This window comes from Cnephaeus nilssonii, assembly GCF_951640355.1.
Source record: "Cnephaeus nilssonii genome assembly, chromosome: 15".
Taxonomy (NCBI): Eukaryota; Metazoa; Chordata; class Mammalia; order Chiroptera; family Vespertilionidae; genus Cnephaeus; species Cnephaeus nilssonii.
Genome location: NC_137086.1, coordinates 34,504,824 through 34,525,574, shown reverse-complemented (window position 1 = coordinate 34,525,574; position 20,751 = coordinate 34,504,824). Strand labels below are relative to the sequence as shown.

At 43.5% G+C, this 20,751-nt stretch overlaps 1 protein-coding gene across 10 annotated transcripts in view; it reads left to right on the top strand.

Annotated features, from left to right (window-relative positions):
* The window catches only part of BCL11A (BCL11 transcription factor A), a gene marked incomplete at both ends in the record, with an annotated part of 98,209 nt that overhangs the window by 5,825 nt on the left and 71,633 nt on the right, over positions 1-20,751 (top strand). For 9 of the 10 annotated variants that reach the window (XM_079792596.1, XM_079792599.1, XM_079792595.1 and 6 more), the window contains one exon: positions 1,285-1,614. In XM_079792596.1, the coding sequence (XP_079648722.1) occupies positions 1,285-1,614 (330 nt within the window). Of the gene's footprint in view, positions 1-1,284; positions 1,615-20,751 lie in introns of those variants that run through there. The other variant, XM_079792603.1, reaches the window with a different exon arrangement.

Sequence of the window (20,751 nt, the reverse complement as noted above, 5' to 3'; positions counted from 1 at the left end):
TCAGTTTTATTAACTGGCAGCATCCTGGAAGTGTTTTGTATTTTATGATTTTTTTTTTTTTAATGGAGTAAGCATAAGGTTTCAGAGGCAGAGACTTACCAACTCTCTTTTCCCCTTTGGAAGGTTAAACAGTAATAGAAACTGTTCAAATAGATGCTGGAGTATTTTGGTGCAAAGTGTTTTTTAAAAAAGGAAACAGGGATAAAAGACGTATCTACCTTGTTATACCATCGCTGGTGATTATGTGCGCAGAAATAGCCCCATAATGAAGCGTTTTAGAGCTCATTCAGAAAATTAGTCAACTTTGACAACATTAGGCAAAGTATTTCAAGTCTAAAGAAAGGACTTCTCAGCCTTGTTCTGAAATGTGGCGTTTGCTTGACCATTCTGATTTTTATGTGATGGAGGCCACCAAGTACAAACATGTTTTAGGATATTTTAGGCTTTCTTTCTTCAGAATGAAAAATGACTAATTGGCTTATTTTCTTAAGTACTCAAAAGTATCCCATTTAGCTAATGTGTCTGAGAAGAATTGCCAGTGAATTTGGTATTTCTTTGATTTTGTGGCATTGCTGAGCGTGAGATCAGAAAGGTTTTTGGCAGTGTGAATGATGCTGCGTGATGATGATTATTTAGATCCGTTTCACAGGTGAATGCAGTCGTTTTCTTATTACGGCGGTGTAAATGTGGCACATTTTCTGTGTGATGTAGTAGTTTTCTAATTTATGAAGCTATGTCTCTGTATAACTTAGGAGTATATACATTCACACACACAAAGGGTGTGTGTTTTTATTCACCTCTCCTTTTATTCTTTGGAACAATAGACAACTTAGTATGTAGGGGAAAAAAGAAACTTGGTTCCAATCTTTGTTTTTACGGTTGTTTTTTTTTTTTTTTTTTTTGGGGGGGGATAGTTATTATTTAAGCTTTCTTTATGTCCTCTGCCTTAACTTTATTTAATAGTCACATTCTTCCCAAACTCACAAGCCAGACACATTTGTAGTGTGTGTGTGTGTATTTCTGGAGCTTTTCAAGTCAGACTTCACATATAGGATGATTTCTTTAAATACATGATGACTTGCCTCATTGATAAATTTGCTTTCTTGCTGACCACCTCCGCAGCTTCGTACAGTTTAGGTGGTCACATTTTCTGGGGCTTATAAGGCAGAGCCTAGAGACACTTGACATAAGGTGGTGGGATGGGGTAGGGCTGATAATGTATTTCTCTCTTGTCTCTCCTTTCTGGCCCTCTAATAGTTTGTGCTTTTGTTTCTCCAACCACAGCCGAACCTCTTGAAGCCATTCTTACAGATGATGAACCAGACCACGGCCCTTTGGGAGCTCCGGAAGGGGACCATGACCTCCTCACGTGTGGGCAGTGCCAGATGAACTTCCCATTGGGGGACATTCTTATTTTTATCGAGCACAAACGGAAACAATGCAATGGCAGCCTCTGCTTAGAAAAAGCTGTGGATAAGCCACCTTCCCCTTCACCAATCGAGATGAAAAAAGCATCCAATCCTGTGGAGGTTGGCATCCAGGTCACGCCAGAGGATGACGATTGTTTATCAACGTCATCTAGAGGAATTTGCCCCAAACAGGAACACATCGCAGGTAAATGAGAAGCAAGGAGAAAAGCTGTTTGCATGTTTTCTTTTCATTTTTTCAGAGGCGCTGTAGCCAAGCACTGAGGAGTGAGTGGTGGCGTGCTTTCTGTATTTCTCCATGTGACTGTCCCTGACAGCCTGTAATGTTAAAACAGTCGTTCCAATTGCTGACAACCCAGGACACCATATAAAAAATAAATATTTTCCACTTCACTGAACTCGGATGGGGGTGGAGTCGGTGCACACACCTGATACCCTCCCTCTGGATCTGCTGATTCTGAATTTCTTTCCTTCTTTCTTCCCTTCTCATTTTTAAGTGTTGAATCTTACTACCCCTAGCTCCGTTTCTAAGTGTCCCTTTCTAGCCTGGGGAACAAGTCAGGGACGTTGTGGCCATGCAGGCATCTGTAGTGGGGCCAGTGACCTGTTTGAGTCGGAACACCTGGTCAGACCTCCCAGGGGTGCGGTTAGTGTTCAGGGCCTCCACGAAGTGGGCTGGGCTGACAGGCATTTTTGGAGGGGGTGGAAAGAGTTAACTGAGCTTCAGGGCTAGCCTTGGATCCATATTGGCTGTCAGCCCGTATGGGGCTGTAATTAAACACAGCCCCGTGGCGGGATGACACCGTGACCTTGACTTTAAGATGCCATTTTCGACTGGCCAGGCCAGAGTAGAGAGGGCAGTTGCTGAAGCGCACAGACATGCTTACTCGAAAAGTTTAAGGGCATGTTGGAAATTTCAAAAGGTTGGTTTGACAGGAACGGCTGCTCCCTGCAGCCTGCCTCCTCAGCTAAATGATAAATGCCTCTCTCTGCTCTCTCTTGTCTCTGATGTGGTTTTGACAGATGTATCTTGATTTTGTTTGTGGTTTACACAACCACATGTCACCCTTACAAATGTCCAGTCCAGACTTCCACTGTTTCTGCTGTAACGCAAAGTAAAAATTCTCTCAGAAAAATAGGTACAATACATTCAACAGCTCTCCTTCCTTTGGTTAATTTTAGCAGAGAGGTAACTAGGTGTGTGGGTTTCTCAGCAGCTCAAGGGAAAAGGAATTAACAGCTAGCAGAGGGACTTAAATCCCTACTCTAAGAGATAAACACAACACTGTATAGTGGTCCTTAAAACCTTTGTGTGAAACAACAGTGATTTAACACATAAGACAAACTGAATGCAGATTAATGGCTTGCCTGTCGGTGGATCACTTTCCTCTGTTTTCCCCTGTCCCCTCCCCCAAAGACAAGAGATTTGTTCAGTTTTAGGAAAGATAGTGCATATAATCAATTGATTCCCTGTAACTGGTCTCTCTGACCTAGTTTGACCACAAAGTTGAACTGTAGTAGGTCAGTGGTCCAGAGGGGATAGATAAATGTCATATTATTTCTTCTCTCCCCCTCTGGAATTTGATCCTTAAAAATCAAACGTGGCATTTCTTTCTTTTTAAATGCGTCCTGCAGCAGTATTCAGATACTTTTCCTTCAGTGAAATGAGAAATCTGCTCCCAGAGAAGCTGCATTTACAAAATATTTTTCTCGAATCCACCACATTGAGCTTATGTGACGGGTAGGTTAAGATTCTATCCCGCCCTCCCCCCATTCCCTCCTACCCCCCCCCCCCCCCCCCGGTAGGATACAGCAATGACCATTTCCATGTGCTGTCTTGTGACTGGAAGGAAAATGAACAGAAGTGTAAGGCATGATTAATGAAGCAAGAGCAAGCGGAAGGGGATTTGTCATCTTCGGAGATTCAAAGCCTTTCTAAATCACCAAATATGGAGTAACACTTGCGTGATGTAACATCGTATTTACATATTGAGCTGCCCGTTTAAAAGACAAAACACAGTGTCTGTCAAGCAAGAATTAAAACCACACTTCTTACTGAGGTCCCAGATAGGTTATTCAGTCTCAGATTAACCAGCTCGAAAATTCTGTGCTTCTGTACTTAGAGGAGGACTCTGAGAGCTGGGGAAGGCCCTGCAGTAAAGGCTTTTTGCTGTTACAGTTGTGAATCTATGCAGGGGAAGAAAAGATATGTTCCTTAACTCTCTGGTTGTCATAAAGGTTTTATTAATATTTTTTTTCAAGAACTAGTACAATAACAGAGCCCAGAGAAGCCAAAAAAAAAAAGGGCAAGTTTAAAATATATTTTATAGGGCCAATATGAAATAATTTCACTGAGATGATGGGTGCACAAGTGCTTCGACCCAGGTGAGGTAAACCTTGCATGCACGAATAATTACTAAGCCTTGATTCCTTTCATTGTGTTTAATCACCTGTTCCCACCCTGGAATTGGCTGAACATAAATAGCATGGTCACATCTCAAAGCGAGATGTCAGTAGCTAGCATCACGACTTCTCATAATTCACAGTAATGAATTAAGAGTTTCCTATGGTGAAATTAACATTCTACTATTGCACATAAATTAAGATGCCCTGGCCCTCAGGTGCCTCTGAAGCGAAGTTCTGGAAGACAGCTGTGTACTCCCAGCCCATTTCTCTCAAGCACGTCTTCACAATTCCAAGTCTGCTTCCCTTTTTATGGCGAGGAAGGAAACAATAAGAGTAATCATTCAGTAGATATTTGAATCGTGTCACAGAAATAAAGGAGAAGCAATGCTCTGTATTAGGAAAGAGATGTATTGATGAATCTCTGGAAGAATATGTTTGGCAACCACATAAAAGGTAGTCATTTAAGTGCGCTGTGTAGGAAAGGCTTTATTAAAGTGATGTAAGTTGGATTTGAGCTCCACCGTGTGCTCTGGGCCATTTTATAGGCAGGAAGCGCAGGAATAAAACAGCGACAGATCTTCCTGAGATAAATAAAGCTTAAAATTCAGGGCTTTCAAATAGGAGAATAAGATAGAGTTCTTTAAATCTTCAGTGAAATGCTATTCATTTTGACTGTACATAGGCCTCTCAAAGCTGAGTATGTTTTTAGAAAGGATAATTTTTACCTGGTGCATAGATGGGTATGTGCCCAGCACGTCACCCATGTACACGTGTTACCTACACACATTTGCATTGATCAGGTTGCTTTTTTTTCACTTTATTCAAAGAGTCAAAATATTGTGTGACTGTGATCCACTGAGTCCATTGAAATAGTGTTAATGTAACTGGAAATGAGCAGGTTATACTGTGTAGGGCCCAGTTCATCAGTTTGTGTGTCAAATATCCACCATCAGATATCAGCAGCCTTTGACTGGCAGCCAGGGCTCTTAATAGGGGTTTGGTTTTGTTTTCTAGTCTCATATTTTATGATGGGGAAATATTCATTGGAGATTAGTGAATGTAAAACTGCTGTTTACATATAGAAAAGGCCAAAAAATATATCCTACGTATCAGATTTGAGGTTTTGGCTTATTGCACATAGAAATTTTTAAATTAGGATTGGGCTATCATAAACATTTTTTTTTTTGAGAGAATGGGAGACAATATGACAAATTCTACAAAATTTAGTAAAGTCTACTACTATTGATATGTAACATTTTTTTCCTCCTTACAATCATGAAGAGAGACACTTACATCAGGGTATGTAAAAATTATTTGCCTACACTTCATATCTAGATAGTACTATGTAAGACAGATACCCTAATGAAAGGAGAACTACTCATTCAGAACTGAAATACATTAGCACGTTACTTAAAGGTAAATCAAGTATAACATACTTATGCTTTTCAGAATTTAGAAAATCAACTTGCCTTTTCTCTTTGTGCCCAGTGCCAGCTCAGACTGAACTGGAGGATGTACGTGTATACTTTACAGTGTAATTGTAAATGAGACTATAAATGATAGTATCCTATTACGACTCCTTATTTTTCATTTTTCTTTATTTGTGTGATTCTGAATAAAAACTACTGACTGCTGAAGTGAATTTTTAGTATGGCAGCTAAACAACAACAGCAACCCCCAATATACTGATTAACATTTTATTTACCTTCAGAATCTACAGACTAGAGAATATTGTTTCCTACTAAATACCTAGGATTTTCCCTGGGAGCCTATGTTTGTGAGGCCACTACCCAAAGACTCATGTTCATGAGACTGGGAGCCCTACATACAAGCTGTATTTGTAAATAAGACAGAGAAAGGTTGTGAACTGGCAGCTTGGATGTTTTGTCAAAGTGCAATGTCAGAGAAACTCTTTCTAAGACAAATTGTAAATAGAACTGTCACAGTGATTGCATGATTGAGCCGCAGAAGTGTCTTACAATTGTTGGCATTGTCAGAGGACTTTTGAAAGCTTAATTAAACACAGTGGCCCACATGGCTGCTAAATTTACTTCGGAAAGCCAAAAAGAAAGAAAGAAAAAAAATCTAAAAGGTGGAAGATCCCAAAGATCCCAAGTTCTGCAGACAGTTTCCTTTCGGTGACACAGAAAAGATGCATTGTGCATTTTCCTAGTTGTCTTTTATAAATAATAGTTTTGAGAATAGGGCCACGTGATATGAAGATCCTCCTGTGTGTGATGTGGCGATTGTGTTAGTTTTTCTGTCTCCTGCTGTTACAGACAGTTAATGTAAAAATGGCCTTTTATTGGAAACACAAATATGTATTCACTTCTAGAACAGGAGCAGAGGGAGAAAGTTTCCCTCCCATTCTCTGTGTTTATTCTCTGAAAGCTTAAGAAAACAGTGCTGTAATTTCTTAAATCACCCCATTCCTTGTTGTGTTTCAAGTTGTGAGTTTTACTTTAAAGGATCTGAAATCTGTTTTGCACACCTTTTCTCCGGGTGAATGTGGCATTTAATTGTGGAGCTGACCATGGGCTGGAAAAATGCAACTGGGCGTAGAAACGTGCAGGCACTGTCAGGACAGCAAACCCTGAGCTCAGGGCAGAGGCGAGTTGGATGCATATTAATGGCACATTGTAGAGTCCTGGAAAATCATTAATTTCACACTGCAGCGTCAGTGTCGTTTGACTGATGTGGGAGGACTAAATTGGAGTCTATAACAAACATGCAAATCCTAGGGAAGCATTTTTCAGAATTTCGTGATTTCTTAGTGAAAATGTTTAATAAAGGAGAATAGATGAATGGTGGCTTCCTACATTAGTCTGGGAGAAAGGAAGAAAGTTTGTCTTTCCTTTGGGGGAAAAAATCTGAAATTTAACCGAAGTAGCACAGCTAGGGAGATGCAACGAGATTGTGTCATTCGATGTTAATTTAATCTACTTGGGCTGGTCTGTTCATTCCCTTTATTGCACAAAGAAATCATTTGACAAAATTTACCCCAAGCCCAAGTCTGTTTTTACAGACAGGAGTACCAGCTTTGTGCAATAAAAAGCACTTAGCATCAAGCTGGACCCAGCCTGGCACCTTGCCACTTTTTTTAGCAAGAGATTTAATCACCAAGGATCTTTAGTACCTTTCTGCTTGTTCAGATTTCATTTGGGTCATGGTTATGTCAGCAGTGTTGTTATTACAAGGATTAAAAAAAATTTTTTTTTTTAAACTTAGTGCCCATTTTGAACATTATCTTAAATCAAGCAGGTTTTTATTTTATGTGTCAATTTAGAGGACGTTAATAAAGTTCATAAAATACGTTCAGACTATAATAATTTAATGGGTAATGACCAGTGTTTTTTATTTGTAATCCAAATAGAAAATTGGCCATTGTATCCCTCCCTCCTCTGTTCTTTGCTCATACCCAGGTAAATCAGCCGGCTTCAGCTGCTTCCTCTTTACTTCCAGGGGATAGAGCCCTGGCCAATATCAGTAAATTTACCTTTGTAATTTGCCATGTAGTTTTTACAACAATGACCTAATTAATTTGAGCATGAACCATATTATTGCTACTAGAGTCATTTTCTGTCACAAACTTAATTTCCAGGAAATGTAACCTGACGAATAAGAATGCTTTAGCTCTCCACATGTGCTCCTGGAGACCAGAGGCAGATTTAAAATAATAATAATAAAATGCCAGCATTATTAAAGTCAGTATGCTTGATGCCAAACTCAATTTGAAGCCAGTAAACATCAGACTGTATTTCTAATCAGTTTTAGACTGTAACGTAGTCCATATTGGGTTCACTGGAATTTGTCGTCCTGCTTTTTTACTGGCCAGCTGCACTCCCCATGCATTTTTAAAACATTTCAGCAAAGGCTTTTGCTGTTCTTAGCAGGGTTTGTAACTGGGGGTCTATTTCTGAGCTCATTCGTCATTCTGCGATGGCATTGAGTTCGGTTGGCAAGGGAAGGATTTGAGGCATGGGGGGGTGGGTGAGGTCACTTCTGACCCTAGCAGGGAATAGGTGAGCTTCATTTGCCTTTACAATAGGCACACGGTGACTGCACCTTGGAGGAGCTCTCAGGTGCCGCTCAGATGGGCGCATGTAAATGCCCTGTCAGATGCGGAGCCGGAATATTAATGCTTCTCCCACCACCGCACCATAATAAAGCTGTACACAGCCAGCTTAATATGCAGCTAGCCTGGGGAATTGTGTAAACTTAGATAGCCCAGTGTGAAAGACAGCGATGTAAAAATGCTCGATATGCCACAGTTCCCATTCTTGTTCTTTGATCTATAGCAAAATGAAAACATCATCCTTTCCTCCTCCTGGAGTTGTCTCCCCAACTCTGCCACCTCCCCATCCACCACCAGAATTTTTTTTGCATGTGCTGGTATGGAGAAATGTGACATAATTTGTTTCATATGGTTAATTACAGGCGTTTGAATATTTAAAAATTTAAATAGCCACAGTTCCAGCTTCTCTTGCTACAAGTATGTGATTTGAACAAAGGGTGTACAGTGTAAATATTTGTGGTGATTTGCAACACCCTTCTTACTCCATTAAACACACAAATGCACACGCACATACAGACATTCAGTTTAAATTTAGTGCTGTCTTGAAGGACTTCTGTACCTTCATTTGTATTATTATTATTATTATTATTTTACCAACTCTCAGTCGGAACTCCATTAAAATATTTCACCATTATTTTTTTGAGTCCACTGTTGCTTGAGGTTTTAAAGAGGATTTTCATAATGTGTTCATTTAACAGAATCAACAGCTGTCAGAACCAGTTGTGGTAAATCCACAAAACATACAAAGAAAAATACACACGTTTCCTGAAACAAAACACTTGGAAAAATAAGCTGCCAAGAACTGGCGAATGAGAAGTTTGCAGACAGGGAACCGGAGTGTTTCATCTCTGGGTTCACCCTAGAGACTGATCGGAGCGGATCTGATGCAATGCCGCTGGACGCTTTACCTGAACAGGTTGCTGCTCTGAGCCAGGGCGCTGGGTACAAGGACTAGGCTCGCTCCCTCCGCTGCTCTCCTTTTCCCTTTTTGATCTCTTTAGGAAGATAAAATACCAAGTTCTTCGAGTGTTCCACAGCAAATCATATCCACTCAAGGTGAGATGATCAGGCTTACACTTCCTGTAAAAGAGGTGAGAAAGCACCTTGCACACCCTTTTCTAGGTAGGGTTGGCAGCCTGTCACCAGATTGAATTGGGCAGCCAGGGAATTCCCACTGGGAACCTGGAGCAGGCATGTTGATGAAGGGGATACCTGGGGACCTTCGGTCACTCACAATGCGTTTCTGTTTGTATCTTCACTCTTGTTAGCATTGGCAATGAACAATTACACCTACAATTTGATCTTAGTTTTAGATAGAGGTGAGTCCACTGATTAAAAACTCCCATTAAAATGAAGAATGGAATTATTGTGAAACCTGCAAAGGTGCTTTTGAAAAGAACACAGGTGCTGTTGTACACCCCCCCTCCCCTTCTATTTTCTGTTTAAACTTTCTGAAAAACACAAGGAAGCCTTCTGCTAATGCATCAGGGCATTTAAATTTATATTCATCAGTTGTTCATTTTCTTGATATGTAATGATGCATAAAAGAGCTGGAAAAAAATCACATCTGTTAATTTTTAGGGAAATAAGGTGTAGTTTGGATTCTTACCTTAGCTGGAGCACAATGCCCTACATGTCACGCCTGATCTTTTTTACATTTTAAATATGGAGTTTCTCTTTAGGCCAAAAAAAAAAAAAAAATCTGAAGCATTTCCCTTCACCCACTCAGGGGATACCATGATTTCATGATTTATTTACATTTAAGGGGCAGTTCACCATGAGGCATTTACTGCTCATTTTGCCCCCCCACCCCCACCCCAAGTCTTTGAGTTCACAGTTAAAGCAATACATTAACCAATGTTAAATTTAAAGCTCGTGATTTTCTCCTACTCCAGCTCTCCTAAGATTAAAAATTTTTTTTTCTTTTACATTTAAAAGTGAACATTGGCTACTGAGGAATGATTTAAAGGCTGAGAAAAAATTTTAATAATAAATCGTAACCTTCTCATGTTATGTTTTTGTTATGTTAAGGGGAAAAATCAATAAGGGAAAATTTAATTCTGATAAAGATACTCTTGGATCTTTGAAAACAACTGCTGTCCTTTTAACTAAAACATTTGAGCAGCTTCAAAGACTATGTATTTCTTCTGATCTTGGAGCTGTGTGACTGGTAGCAAGGAAGAAAAAAAAATCTTATTCTACATACAAGTGGATTGCTTAACAAGTCTGCACAGACACGTACTTGTTTGTACAATAGAGATAAAAATTCCTGTATAAAAATAATTCAGCTGCTGACAGCAGGCATTGTTGTTGGACCTGTCTTTTGTGCTTGTCCTAGCTTTGTCGCCCCCCCCCCAACCCCCCCCCCCCTCCGATCTGCTTGGGGCAGCTTGCTGCCTGCAGACTCCTGGCCAGAAGTTAATTGCTATATATTAAAAATATAGGTATTGTATCTAAAGAGGACTATCTCAAGCCTTCCTATATGCATCACACTCTCCCCTCTGATGTGACTGCGGCATTGCCAGCAAGGGGGTGGCAGGCAAACACTCTAATAGGGAAAATGGCTTGAAGGCAGTTAAGGGAAATTTTGCCTTCAAGTCCCATTTGCTCTGCAGTGTAGCATCGGTTTCTAAACTTTTGTTTTTAATCTAATTCTGATTTACTCTGTCACATCCCATATCAACCCTCATTGAACTCTACTCATGTAGAGTAACATTAGTGTCAAACGGAATTGGTCAGGACTGTGGACCTGTGGCTCATACAGATGGTTGTGGATGTAGGTTCCATGCAGCTCCGCATCCTATTCTTCCTAATAAATGTTAAAATGTGGCACATTGCTGAGCAAGGGCCCATGGAAAAGAGAGTCAAGGAACCAGGGATAGTACCTGAGGTTTTTTTTCTCCCTTTTCCCTCCAACTCTTTCCCACTTCCTGGATAGATCTACAGTTCAGGTAAGATCAGCTCAAGGAAAACATCTGAGCCTGGAGGCAGGGGGGTGGCAGGGGGTTGCAGGGGGTGAGGGGTGGCAGAGAGAAGTTACTGGAATATATTTTCAATAGGGGTTCAAACATGGTCACCCTTTGGGCCCAGCAGTGGAGCAGTGAGCACGGGCACGTGGTTCTTTCAAAGCTGTTCTCCCCAGTCTGACCTGTACCCTCACAGAGAGAGGACTTTTACATATACTTTAGTGCTTTCATGGCCTTGGGTGTTTGGGATGGGGGAAGAGGAGACCTTCCCCCCGGCGGGAATTCTATCACTAGAATTTCTGAAATGTCCCGAGGTTAGTAAGGTGTGACGTAGCATTCAAGGGGTGAGTTAGAGACTTCTCCAGACCGGTAATTGGGAAGCATGAGCATTCAGATTCCCATGACACTCTAATAACTGGGGTGGGTGGGGACGGTGGCGGTGGGTGGACACACAACTTTCTGAATGTCAGCTGATGTCTGCATGACTCGTTCCTCTTGGATGAAAAGCTGCCAGGGCAGGATGGGGGAACCCCCAGGAAGATAAATATCCCACGACAGGATTTTCACTCTTGGGAAGCAAACCAGACCTCGCTCCTCTGCCTCCTATGCTCTCTCCTTTCTTGCTCTTTTCCCTTCGGAAGCAGGGACTTCCAAAGCGAATGCCCCTCCAAGCCGATGAAAAAGCTGCTTTTATACCATGGTGGATGTTTACACAGGAGACTCAACTTGAGGGGGAAAAGGCTTTTGGGGAGGGCAGTGGGACTCGTGTTAATCTGTTTTGTTGGAGGACTGTGCAGTCTTGCCTATGAGCAACTCTGGGCTGTTTTTGATAAATTACCATGTTTAGAGATAGGTTTGGCTCTTAAGGGCTTAGTTTTATGAACAAAGTCCGTAACGATGTTTGCTGCCTCTGTTTGTCTCTTAGCCCCTTCCGGCTTCACTGGGAGCTCAATGTTTAGTTTAAGCTCAGTCTGGAAGATATAACAATTTTGCATTAAAAAAATGAGGAAATCATAGGAAGAAAAACCCTTTGCTTTTTGGATGAATCTTACTGATAATTTGCTAAAGCTCATTTGAATTTTAAGCACTTCTTTAATCTTCAAAGGCTAAATTGCTTTATGAATATGCATGGTGTGGGCAGACTTCAGTTCATTACCTAGTTGTAAATTCTAATGACCATTAGGTCCTCCCAGTAATTGCGAATTGTTTTGCATTTTTGATTGGCCTATTAACATGTACATTCGGTGCACATCAGGCTGGCCTGTCAGCCTGCTGAAGGAGAAAAAAAAGGTGAAAATTGTTTATAGCACCAAGATTCTTAGATTTTCAATCTTGCAAAATTGATGATGTAAAAAAATTAAAGCAGTGTTTTTTCTTCTCAAGATTGAAAGTTCACCAAGAGATTTGACATATTTAATTTACATGATGACTTTGCACTCCTTCATTAATGCAATTTGCATATGAAGCTGTTGTTAATCACTTTTGATCATGTTTTGTGTATTAGCTGCCTCAGTGGCTCTCCTCCTCGGATGCCCCAGTAGAAAGGAGCAAAAGGATGCATCTTCTTGCCAAGTTTCCTTTAGTGAATTGAGGAATTAGAAGTCTAACCTTAAGTAATTACATATGTTTTATCCGTTTTCTTTTAACGTTAAGTACAGTTTTGTGGAAGTGTTGGCTGGAAATCCTTCTCATTTGGGGAGAAGACTGTAAAATTTAAGTGTGTGATTGAGGCACATCCAGATTCGTACAGAAATCTGTATTGCCCGTCCCTGTTCCCCCACGAAAGTTGTGGGCAGTTTTATTGTTAGCAGTTTGATGGCAGGGAGACTCGAATATTCCAGTGAATGAAGACATCGGGCTCCTCCTTTGGAAGGGAAACGGCTACAAAAACTACAGACCTTTCTAACAATGCTTTGGATTTCGTCTTGAACTGTGTGGCTGGCACCTGCATGTCTTGGGCCTGGCCTTGTTTGGCTGCTGCTCTCGAGCAGCTCTGTCTGTGTCCTCCCCTCGTCACCAAAGTAAATCGTGGTCTCTGGCTCCCGGGTGCCTCCCTCAAGGTACACAAGTGCCCTGGTTGTGAAAACAAGGTGCTAACTAACGGTTTCCGATTTTTGAGAGCCTGTGATTTTTTTGGCGTTTGCCTTTGCCGTTGAACCGCCTGTGCCGTGTTATTGATGTTCATCCTTGGTGTCTGAGTTGATCACTGGTTAACGAGCAGAATCAGAACACTGAAACGGCTATTCCGATTAAAAGGAATGTGTAATGAAAGAAAATAAATGGTGATGGAAAATGAACAGTGTGTAAGAAACATAACTACAATTTTAACCTCTGAGGGACCCGAGCCCTGCCCTACCGTGACTTCCATCCATACCATGCTAAAAGCATGCTTCAGTTCAAAGTTGTTAATATTCAGCTGGGAAACAGTATCCAGAACACAAATAAATTATTAAGTGCATGAACTTTTTAGGCAGTAAGATGAACTGATGGGGTCCATCTGTGAGATCCAGGGGCTTTTTATTTGTGTGTGTCGAGCGATTCTGCCCTCTCCGACTTCACAGCCTTTGGTCTCCGGCCAACTGCATGCATAATTGATTCCACACGCACTATCATTTTCTTGATGTAATTGCTTTACTAAGATATGATGAAATCTAATGGCTAATTTGCTATTTGAAAATGGCAAAAAAAAAAAAAAAAGGTTCATACTTTTTATTGGCGGGAGGGTAGTGGAGAAGGAGGGTATTCAGATGACCTGGTATGAAACAAAACAAAACAAAACGAAAAAGGCAAAACTAACTCATGCACACTGCTATAATCGCGTTGGTTGCGGGTAGGAAGGTCTTTGTGACATATGGAAGCCAGTGTGTAAATCTCTCTTTCTATCTCATATCACCACCGCCCTCCCCCCCACATTCCCTCTCTCCCTGCCTCTCCCCCAAACTTTACAAGAAAGGGATCCTAACAAGGTAAAAAGTAAACAGTTTAGTCATCACAGGCCTTATTATTCAGTCTATCCAGGAGTTTTGCCTTGTAGGTTTATTTAACTTCCAGGAATGTAAACACTGACACAGCCCTAGAAGCAGCAAGAAAGATTACAGTATTAGAGTTAAAAACGTGAGCAGCGAGTAGCTGTGCTTTATACCCAGATATAATAACACTTTACATTGAAACATAATGGTAAGTCACAACCGACTGGAAACTTCTGCTTATATGGAGTACAGATTTCATTCTAATAGATTGGCATAATCTAGTGTACCCAGAGTAGATTGTTATATAATGGGGAAACTGTATAAATGTCAAGTACACAAGTAATTCTACAGGAAGTAAATGAAAAGTATTAGAATTTCTTAAATCACCATTAAATTTTGTTGGTGGGACAATCTCATTTGCTCCCTCAGAATCATGTGTGGCTTTGCATACCAGTAAGTCTTTTAAAAATGTATTTCGAGGGGATTTACGGACGTTGAAACATTGTTTTAATCCAAACCAGTTCATGCTTTAAATGTACCTTTAAAGAATTGCACTGTTTTTTCAAAGTATTTAAAGGGAGTGGAGGGGTAGAAGGCATATAAAGTGAATCCATCTCACTGTGGCAAACTGTTTTTCAAGTAAAGTCATAATAATGAACAACACATGATCTGAAATTTGATCAGCAAACATATACTTATGCCAAGGAATTTTCTTTCTTTTTCTTTCTTTCTTTTTTTTTTTTGCCATTCACATACCAAGGTTCTGTAAATCAGTAAACCAGGGAGAGTCACTGTTGTAAGGGGGAGACTAAATCGTAATGCACAGAATGGCACTGCTAAGCTGTCTTTTGGAAGAAACATTAACATCACCACCACTACCAACAACAAAAAACCTTTTTATCAAAACTGGAAATGACAGAATAGCTTTAAAAGGTGAGGGTGGGGGGGGGGAAGGAAAGGGGGGAATCCACCACCACCACTACCACCCCACCTCTGATGCTCAAAACTTCAAACTATTAATAGACCACCAGTGAGATAGACTGTCTTTGTGCCTTGAAATGCAAAGTGAGGGAAATAATTAGCAGAGGAACAAAATTCTCAAAATTTGAAGAACTTCTGTGATTACTGGGGGTACAGTGAAAAGAAAATGCAAATTTCTTCCTAATCTTAATTAGATTCAATTGTGCTGTGGGTGTGTTGGATGTGGGGGGGAGTGGAGGAGGCAGGGAGTGCTGGGGGTGATGTGAGGGGCTGTGTGATGTGGGAGATAGGTTCGTGGGGGCCTGGCGGTGTGGCAAGAAGGTGGCTCCCAGCGCTGGTACAGTAAGCTAAGCGGTGCTGGTGGGCCCGAACCCTGAGCCTTGATTTGGCTGGGCTCATTTCCCTCTGGATCGAGGGGATTTAATTGTTCTTTCAGGGGAGGGATGAGCCCAGCCTGTGGGTAGCTTTTCCCTGCCACATGGCAAAACGGTGAGCCGTGGTGGGCTCTTCCTGTGCACTGTGGCCCCCAGTCAGCTTCTCGAGGTGGTGTCTGCACTGAGCCCCCAACACCTAGGGCACCACCACCCCTGACCCCCCACAAACACGCTCTTCAGAGTTCGATGACGGTGGTTGGCCAGAGTCCTGCCAAAGTATGTATATAGCAAGTTTCACTGGCTGGATTTCCCCTTGTGTGAAATAATAAAAGCCCTGGCCAAAGGCTTATGAGTCTATTTTTGTTTCATTAATATTATTTATTGTGTATTTTATTAATATTTTTAGGAGGGACTGTGCTCTCATTTGACCATTTGTAGTAATAATTAATACATTCCGTGCTGGTTGTAAAAAGTGTACCCGCATTTAATTGCAAGTCAGGATAAATTAATGGATATGATTTAAAACAAAACTCACTTAAAATATTCTTGCAGGGAGCGAAAGAGGGGCCAGTCCCTGCATTGAATTTCTTTTCTGGTGGAGTGTCTGTGGTGTGAGGGTTGGAAGGATGGTGGCAGGCGGGGGGGTGGGGGTGGGGGGGTTCATGTCTGTGTCTGAGGGATGTGGGGGCCCAGAGGAGGAGGAGGGAAACCTGGGCAGGAGGAGGGGCAGCCAGGAGCGCCTCTCTTTTCTTTAATTTCTGAGGTTGCGGGGGGGGGGGGGGGGGGGAGCGGGAGGGGCGGCTTAAGCAGAGTGGTCAAGTCCATCTGCTCCGGAGAAGGTGGTAAAGAAAAGAGGTTAGTGGCAAGAGGGAAGGAGCACAAAGGGAAAATTGTACATTGGGAGCGTTGCTCTCCCGGCCGGCCGTGGTGTAGCCAGACTGGTTTAGCAGACAGAATGATAGATTGTTTTGTCAAGGGTCCCAGGGTGTGCCCTGAACTTGAAGCACTTTGTTTATCTTGAATAGAAAGGGAAAAGCACAGACATAATCGATGTCTAGTGTTTAGGAGCTAGAAAGAGGTAGGAGAACAGAGAAGAGTCGGGGAGGTGGGGGAGGTGCAGGCCCTTGGTTGTGGCTGTCCATTAACAGATGAACTTGGCCGAGGGCCAAGCTTTAGATGAGAGCGTGTCAGGGCCCCGGTGCAGCCAAGCCTTTTCAGTGGTGTTTTTTCTTTCTTTCTTTCTTTTCTTTTTATTTTTTTAAATACCTGCTGACTGTACATCAAATGCTCCCAGGTCTTTGGCTAAAGGCAAGAAAAAGAAAGAAAAAGACACACAGCTCAACCCCCCCTGCCCCCCCCCCCCCCCCAACCAGTTGAAGCCAGTCCTTTGGTGACAACACAGGTTCTATCATCTTTCCTGGCTTGCCAACTGGGGGGAAAAAAAAAAAAAAGTTGTGATAACGCCAGTAACCTGAGGGCCCAGGATCGGAAGGGTTTGGTGTGTGCGCACCGTTTGCCGGAGTGGAAGTGTGTGAGGCGTGGGGCGTGGCGGATGGGCCTGAGCGTGCACATAGGAACTCGGTGGAAACTATTTTTTTATTTATTTTTTAATGGTTGAAGTTAAACTCCCTGTTGGAAAGGACCTGTGAACTAATCCGTTGGTGGCTGAGGAAGATAATCCACAAGCAGGGCCCCGGCAGGCCAGGAGTGGGGAAAAGTGCGCTTGTTAGAAGCATAGCACTTCCTGTGCAGGGCCGGCCGGTGGCACACCCCTGTGTCTAGGCTTGTTTTGTCCTCCATGATCATATCTCCTTCGGCCGGTTTCTGTGTTTTCTAGTTTATGGTGACATCATGCGTCCACTTATGAGGGTTGGCAAGCAAGAGCCATCAGCCAGGAACTTCCTGACATTCTTAACTCTTCCAATGTGCAGTCTTGGCCCCCCTGCCACAAGTGGCGAGGTGATTGAATTTCCCTGTTTCTCGTGGCAGGAGGCATGTTCCGGGTCCCACCAGAGGGGCTGCTGGGGCCGCTGCCGGCTTCATAGGGTTCCACCTGGGGGACACAGAGCTTCCAAGTGGTTAGGGGGGCCTGTGTGAAGGGCAGTTCACACAACGAAATCTGTTTTTTTCCCCACCGTAGACTTGAAAAGGCACCAGTGTGACCATCCAAATAAGATACGGTAAAGTCATGTTTACTTCCCCAGGTTGAAGCCTCACAAGGCAGGCGAGCTTTCCTCCCTCCTTATCTAATAGCTAATGGAAACTGGGAAAATTTGGAGGCCTGTGGGCTCATCCCACAAATCTCCCCCCAAAAAACCCAGCCAAGCCTTTTGGGGCCGTCTTCTCTCCCACCGAGGTGTCTTTGTAACCTGCGTGGTAGGGAAAGGGAGAGGGCGGGGAATAGGCTCTTAAAAATATGTTTATCTCCTTTTTTGTCCTCTTCAGCCTCGGTGAGTACATGAAATAAAAGGTCGAAGAAGTGGTGCCATTTCTAGTTGTGTGAGCTTGGGCAGATTTCCTCATCTCTCTAAGCTTCGGTTTCCTCATCCGTATTTCGGGGGGAGTCACAGGACCCACCTCGTGGACGCTGGGAGCATTATATGAGCATGCTCGCCTGGCATGTGGTAAGCACTAGAGAAAAGCTAGTTACCGCTATGATTATGACCCATGGCTAGGAACTTCCTTCTCCTGTCAGACCTGGGGTCCCCAGTGTTCCTCCCTGTGTGGGGCTGAGCAGGCTGGATGAGAGGAGAGCAGGGCAGAGAGGGTGCTAAAGCCCTCAGAGCCTCTTTCTGCCTTGGGTGGGCTCTTGTGGGAGCCTCTGGGGAGGGGTCCTGGGTAGAGATGGTTCAGGAGCCAGATCTGATGAGGTGAGGTGACTGGGGGCTTCTCTCCATTGGCAGCCCCCTCAATGCCGGGCCTCTATTCTTACAGACATCCGGCGCGTGTGCCCGGGTGTGCGACAGTCATCCAGAGCGTGTGCTCGGGTGTGCGACAGTCATTTGGGGTGCAGAGTCCTACTTTGCCACTGACTGGTTGGGAGAGTTTGGGCAAACCATTTAACCTCTGTGAAATGGAGATGAACCAGCGTACCTCCCTTATAGGGTGGATGCAAGGAGTAAAGGAGAGAAAGCACATAAATTACTTGCCACACAGGATGCATTCCAAGAGTTTTTATTGCCATACTATGTATCCGACCTGTTGTTACTCCATCCCACAGCCACCCCAGAAGGGAAGTCCTAATAGCTCCATTTGGGAGAGGAGGAAATTGGGGCTCACCAAGGGTTAAATAACTTCCCCGAGGGCTCACAGCTATTAAGGATTCACTTCTTTGGCTTCCAGTCATTACCCTCTGCCACCTCCTCAAAAGCTCTGCCGCTCTCTGCAGCGGGGCTGGGCACCAGTTGGGTGGGAATCTCTGGTGCTGGACGGTTGGCCTCCTGTGGGTTCTGTGGTCAAGTTCTGCAGTCTTCTGGGAAGAGAGGAATGTTCCCATCCAGTCCCTGGGCGGCTGTCCTGGGCACATTGGAGCAGCCTGGGAGCTGTTGGAAAAGAGTTGCAATGCGAGGAATTCTGCTTTGCAAGTGGTCATTTCTCCATCTGTCCAGAGTGAGCCAGAAATGGGGCCAGGTCCTGTGGAGAGGAGGGAGGAGGTTTTGCTACTTGTGTATGACTTGGTTAGGAGACGGCAGTAGGCTGACCAGGAAATAAGCTAGGACTTCTCAGGGCTGGTGAAGTCTGGCTTTCAGCAGTTCTGTCTGTTGTCTCTTCGGCATTCCCTTCACTGACCACACCTTTAAAGGGTGGAGGGGGAGAGTCAGCATTATACTGTGAGGGAGAGCGTGTGTGAGCGTGTGTGAGTGTGTGTGTGTGTATGTGAGTGAGAGAATGTGTGTGAATGTATGTGTGTGAGTGTGTGTATGTGTGAGTGTGTGTGTATGTATGTGTGTGTGAGAGAGAATGTGTGTGAATGTATGTGAGTGTGTATGTATGTATGTGTGTGAGAATGTGTGTGAGTGTGTATGTATGTATGTGTGTGTGAGAGAATGTGTGTGAATGTGTGTGAGTGTGTATATGTGTGAGTGTGTATGTATGTGTGAGAGAGAATGTGTGTGAGTGTGTATATGTGTGAGTGTGTATGTATGTATGTGAGTGTGTGTGTGCATGTGAGAGAATTTGTGTGAATGTATGTGTGTGAGTGTGTATATGTGTGAGTGTGTATGTATGTGTGTGTGAGAGAATGTGTGTGAATGTATGTATATGAGTGTGTATGTGTGAGTGTGTATGTATGCGTGTGTGTGAGAGAATGTGTGTGAATGTATGTATATGAGTGTGTATATGTGTGAGTGTGTATGTATGTGTGTGTGAGAGAATGTGTGTGAATGTATGTATATGAGTGTGTATATGTGTGAGTGTGTATGTATGTGTGTGTGAGAGAATGTGTGTGTGTGTGTGTGTGTGTGTAGGGGTGCTGGGGATGATGGGTGCTAGAGGGTAATAATCTGCTTCAAGGAGGTTTTCATTTCTGGCCACATCGGGGCTGTGGTAAGGCGAGGCTGGAAGGCATGCGAGGAGACTTGAGGGAATACTTGAATGGAAACTACAGTCAACAACTCCATCTGATCCACATGTGGCTTTCCCGGAGGCAAGTTTTCAACTGCATGGTGGCCTCCTCCAGTCACTCCGCAGGCTGCTCTGACACCATTAATATTTGCTGAAGCAAGACCTGAGGTTCGTTGCAGAGGGATTACGTAATGTATTCCAAAACCAAATGTCAGGGTTTTCCTTTTATTACCCATTTGTTCGATTGGCTGGGCCGCCATAGACCTCCATTTACATAATTTCAGTCAGTTGGTGGTTAAGAGGCACCTACTGTGTGCGGAGGCCCCAGGGGGGAGCTGAAGAGTCGGCCTCAGCACGGACAAGCGTTATCTGGGAGCTCTGCTCACATGGTAAGCCCTTCCTTTGGACCGAGGGAGGTTGTTCAGAACCAACCGCAAGAGGTTGTCACTGGCATGGACCCAGGCGGTTGTCTGCGTTGGGGGTGGGGGTGGAGGTGGCTGCTGAGAAGGCGTGCGGGTAGCGAACTCCAAACCTTCCGTTTCGGTTCTTGCTCTGCCCTGGGACGGGCATCCTTGCTTCTCGGCCCTCCACCTCTTCCACTGGCTCTCCACGCCCTGGGCCAGAACTGCAGGGGTGTCCCTTGATCACCCACAAGGGAAGTTCCCAGCTTTGTTTGCTCAGACTCCTAGACTGCAGAGCTGAAGTGATAGCAGGAATACCATTGCTTTAGAGCCTCTATTCCACCCTCCCTCCCCAGTTTTCTCTCCATTCCCTTGAAAACCAGGCCAGCTCTCTGATGGTGGCCTTTCTGTTTCTTTTTCTCTTTTGGTTCTGCCTTCCTCAAGGTAAGCACAAATTTAATGTCCCCAGAGGCAGGCCGGTGACCCTTCAGGCCAAGTGCCTGGATGTGGCAACGCGCTAATAAATATTGAATGGCGAGAGCCATGGAAATTTAACAAAGCCATAACTGAGGAGACCGCAGAGGGGCAG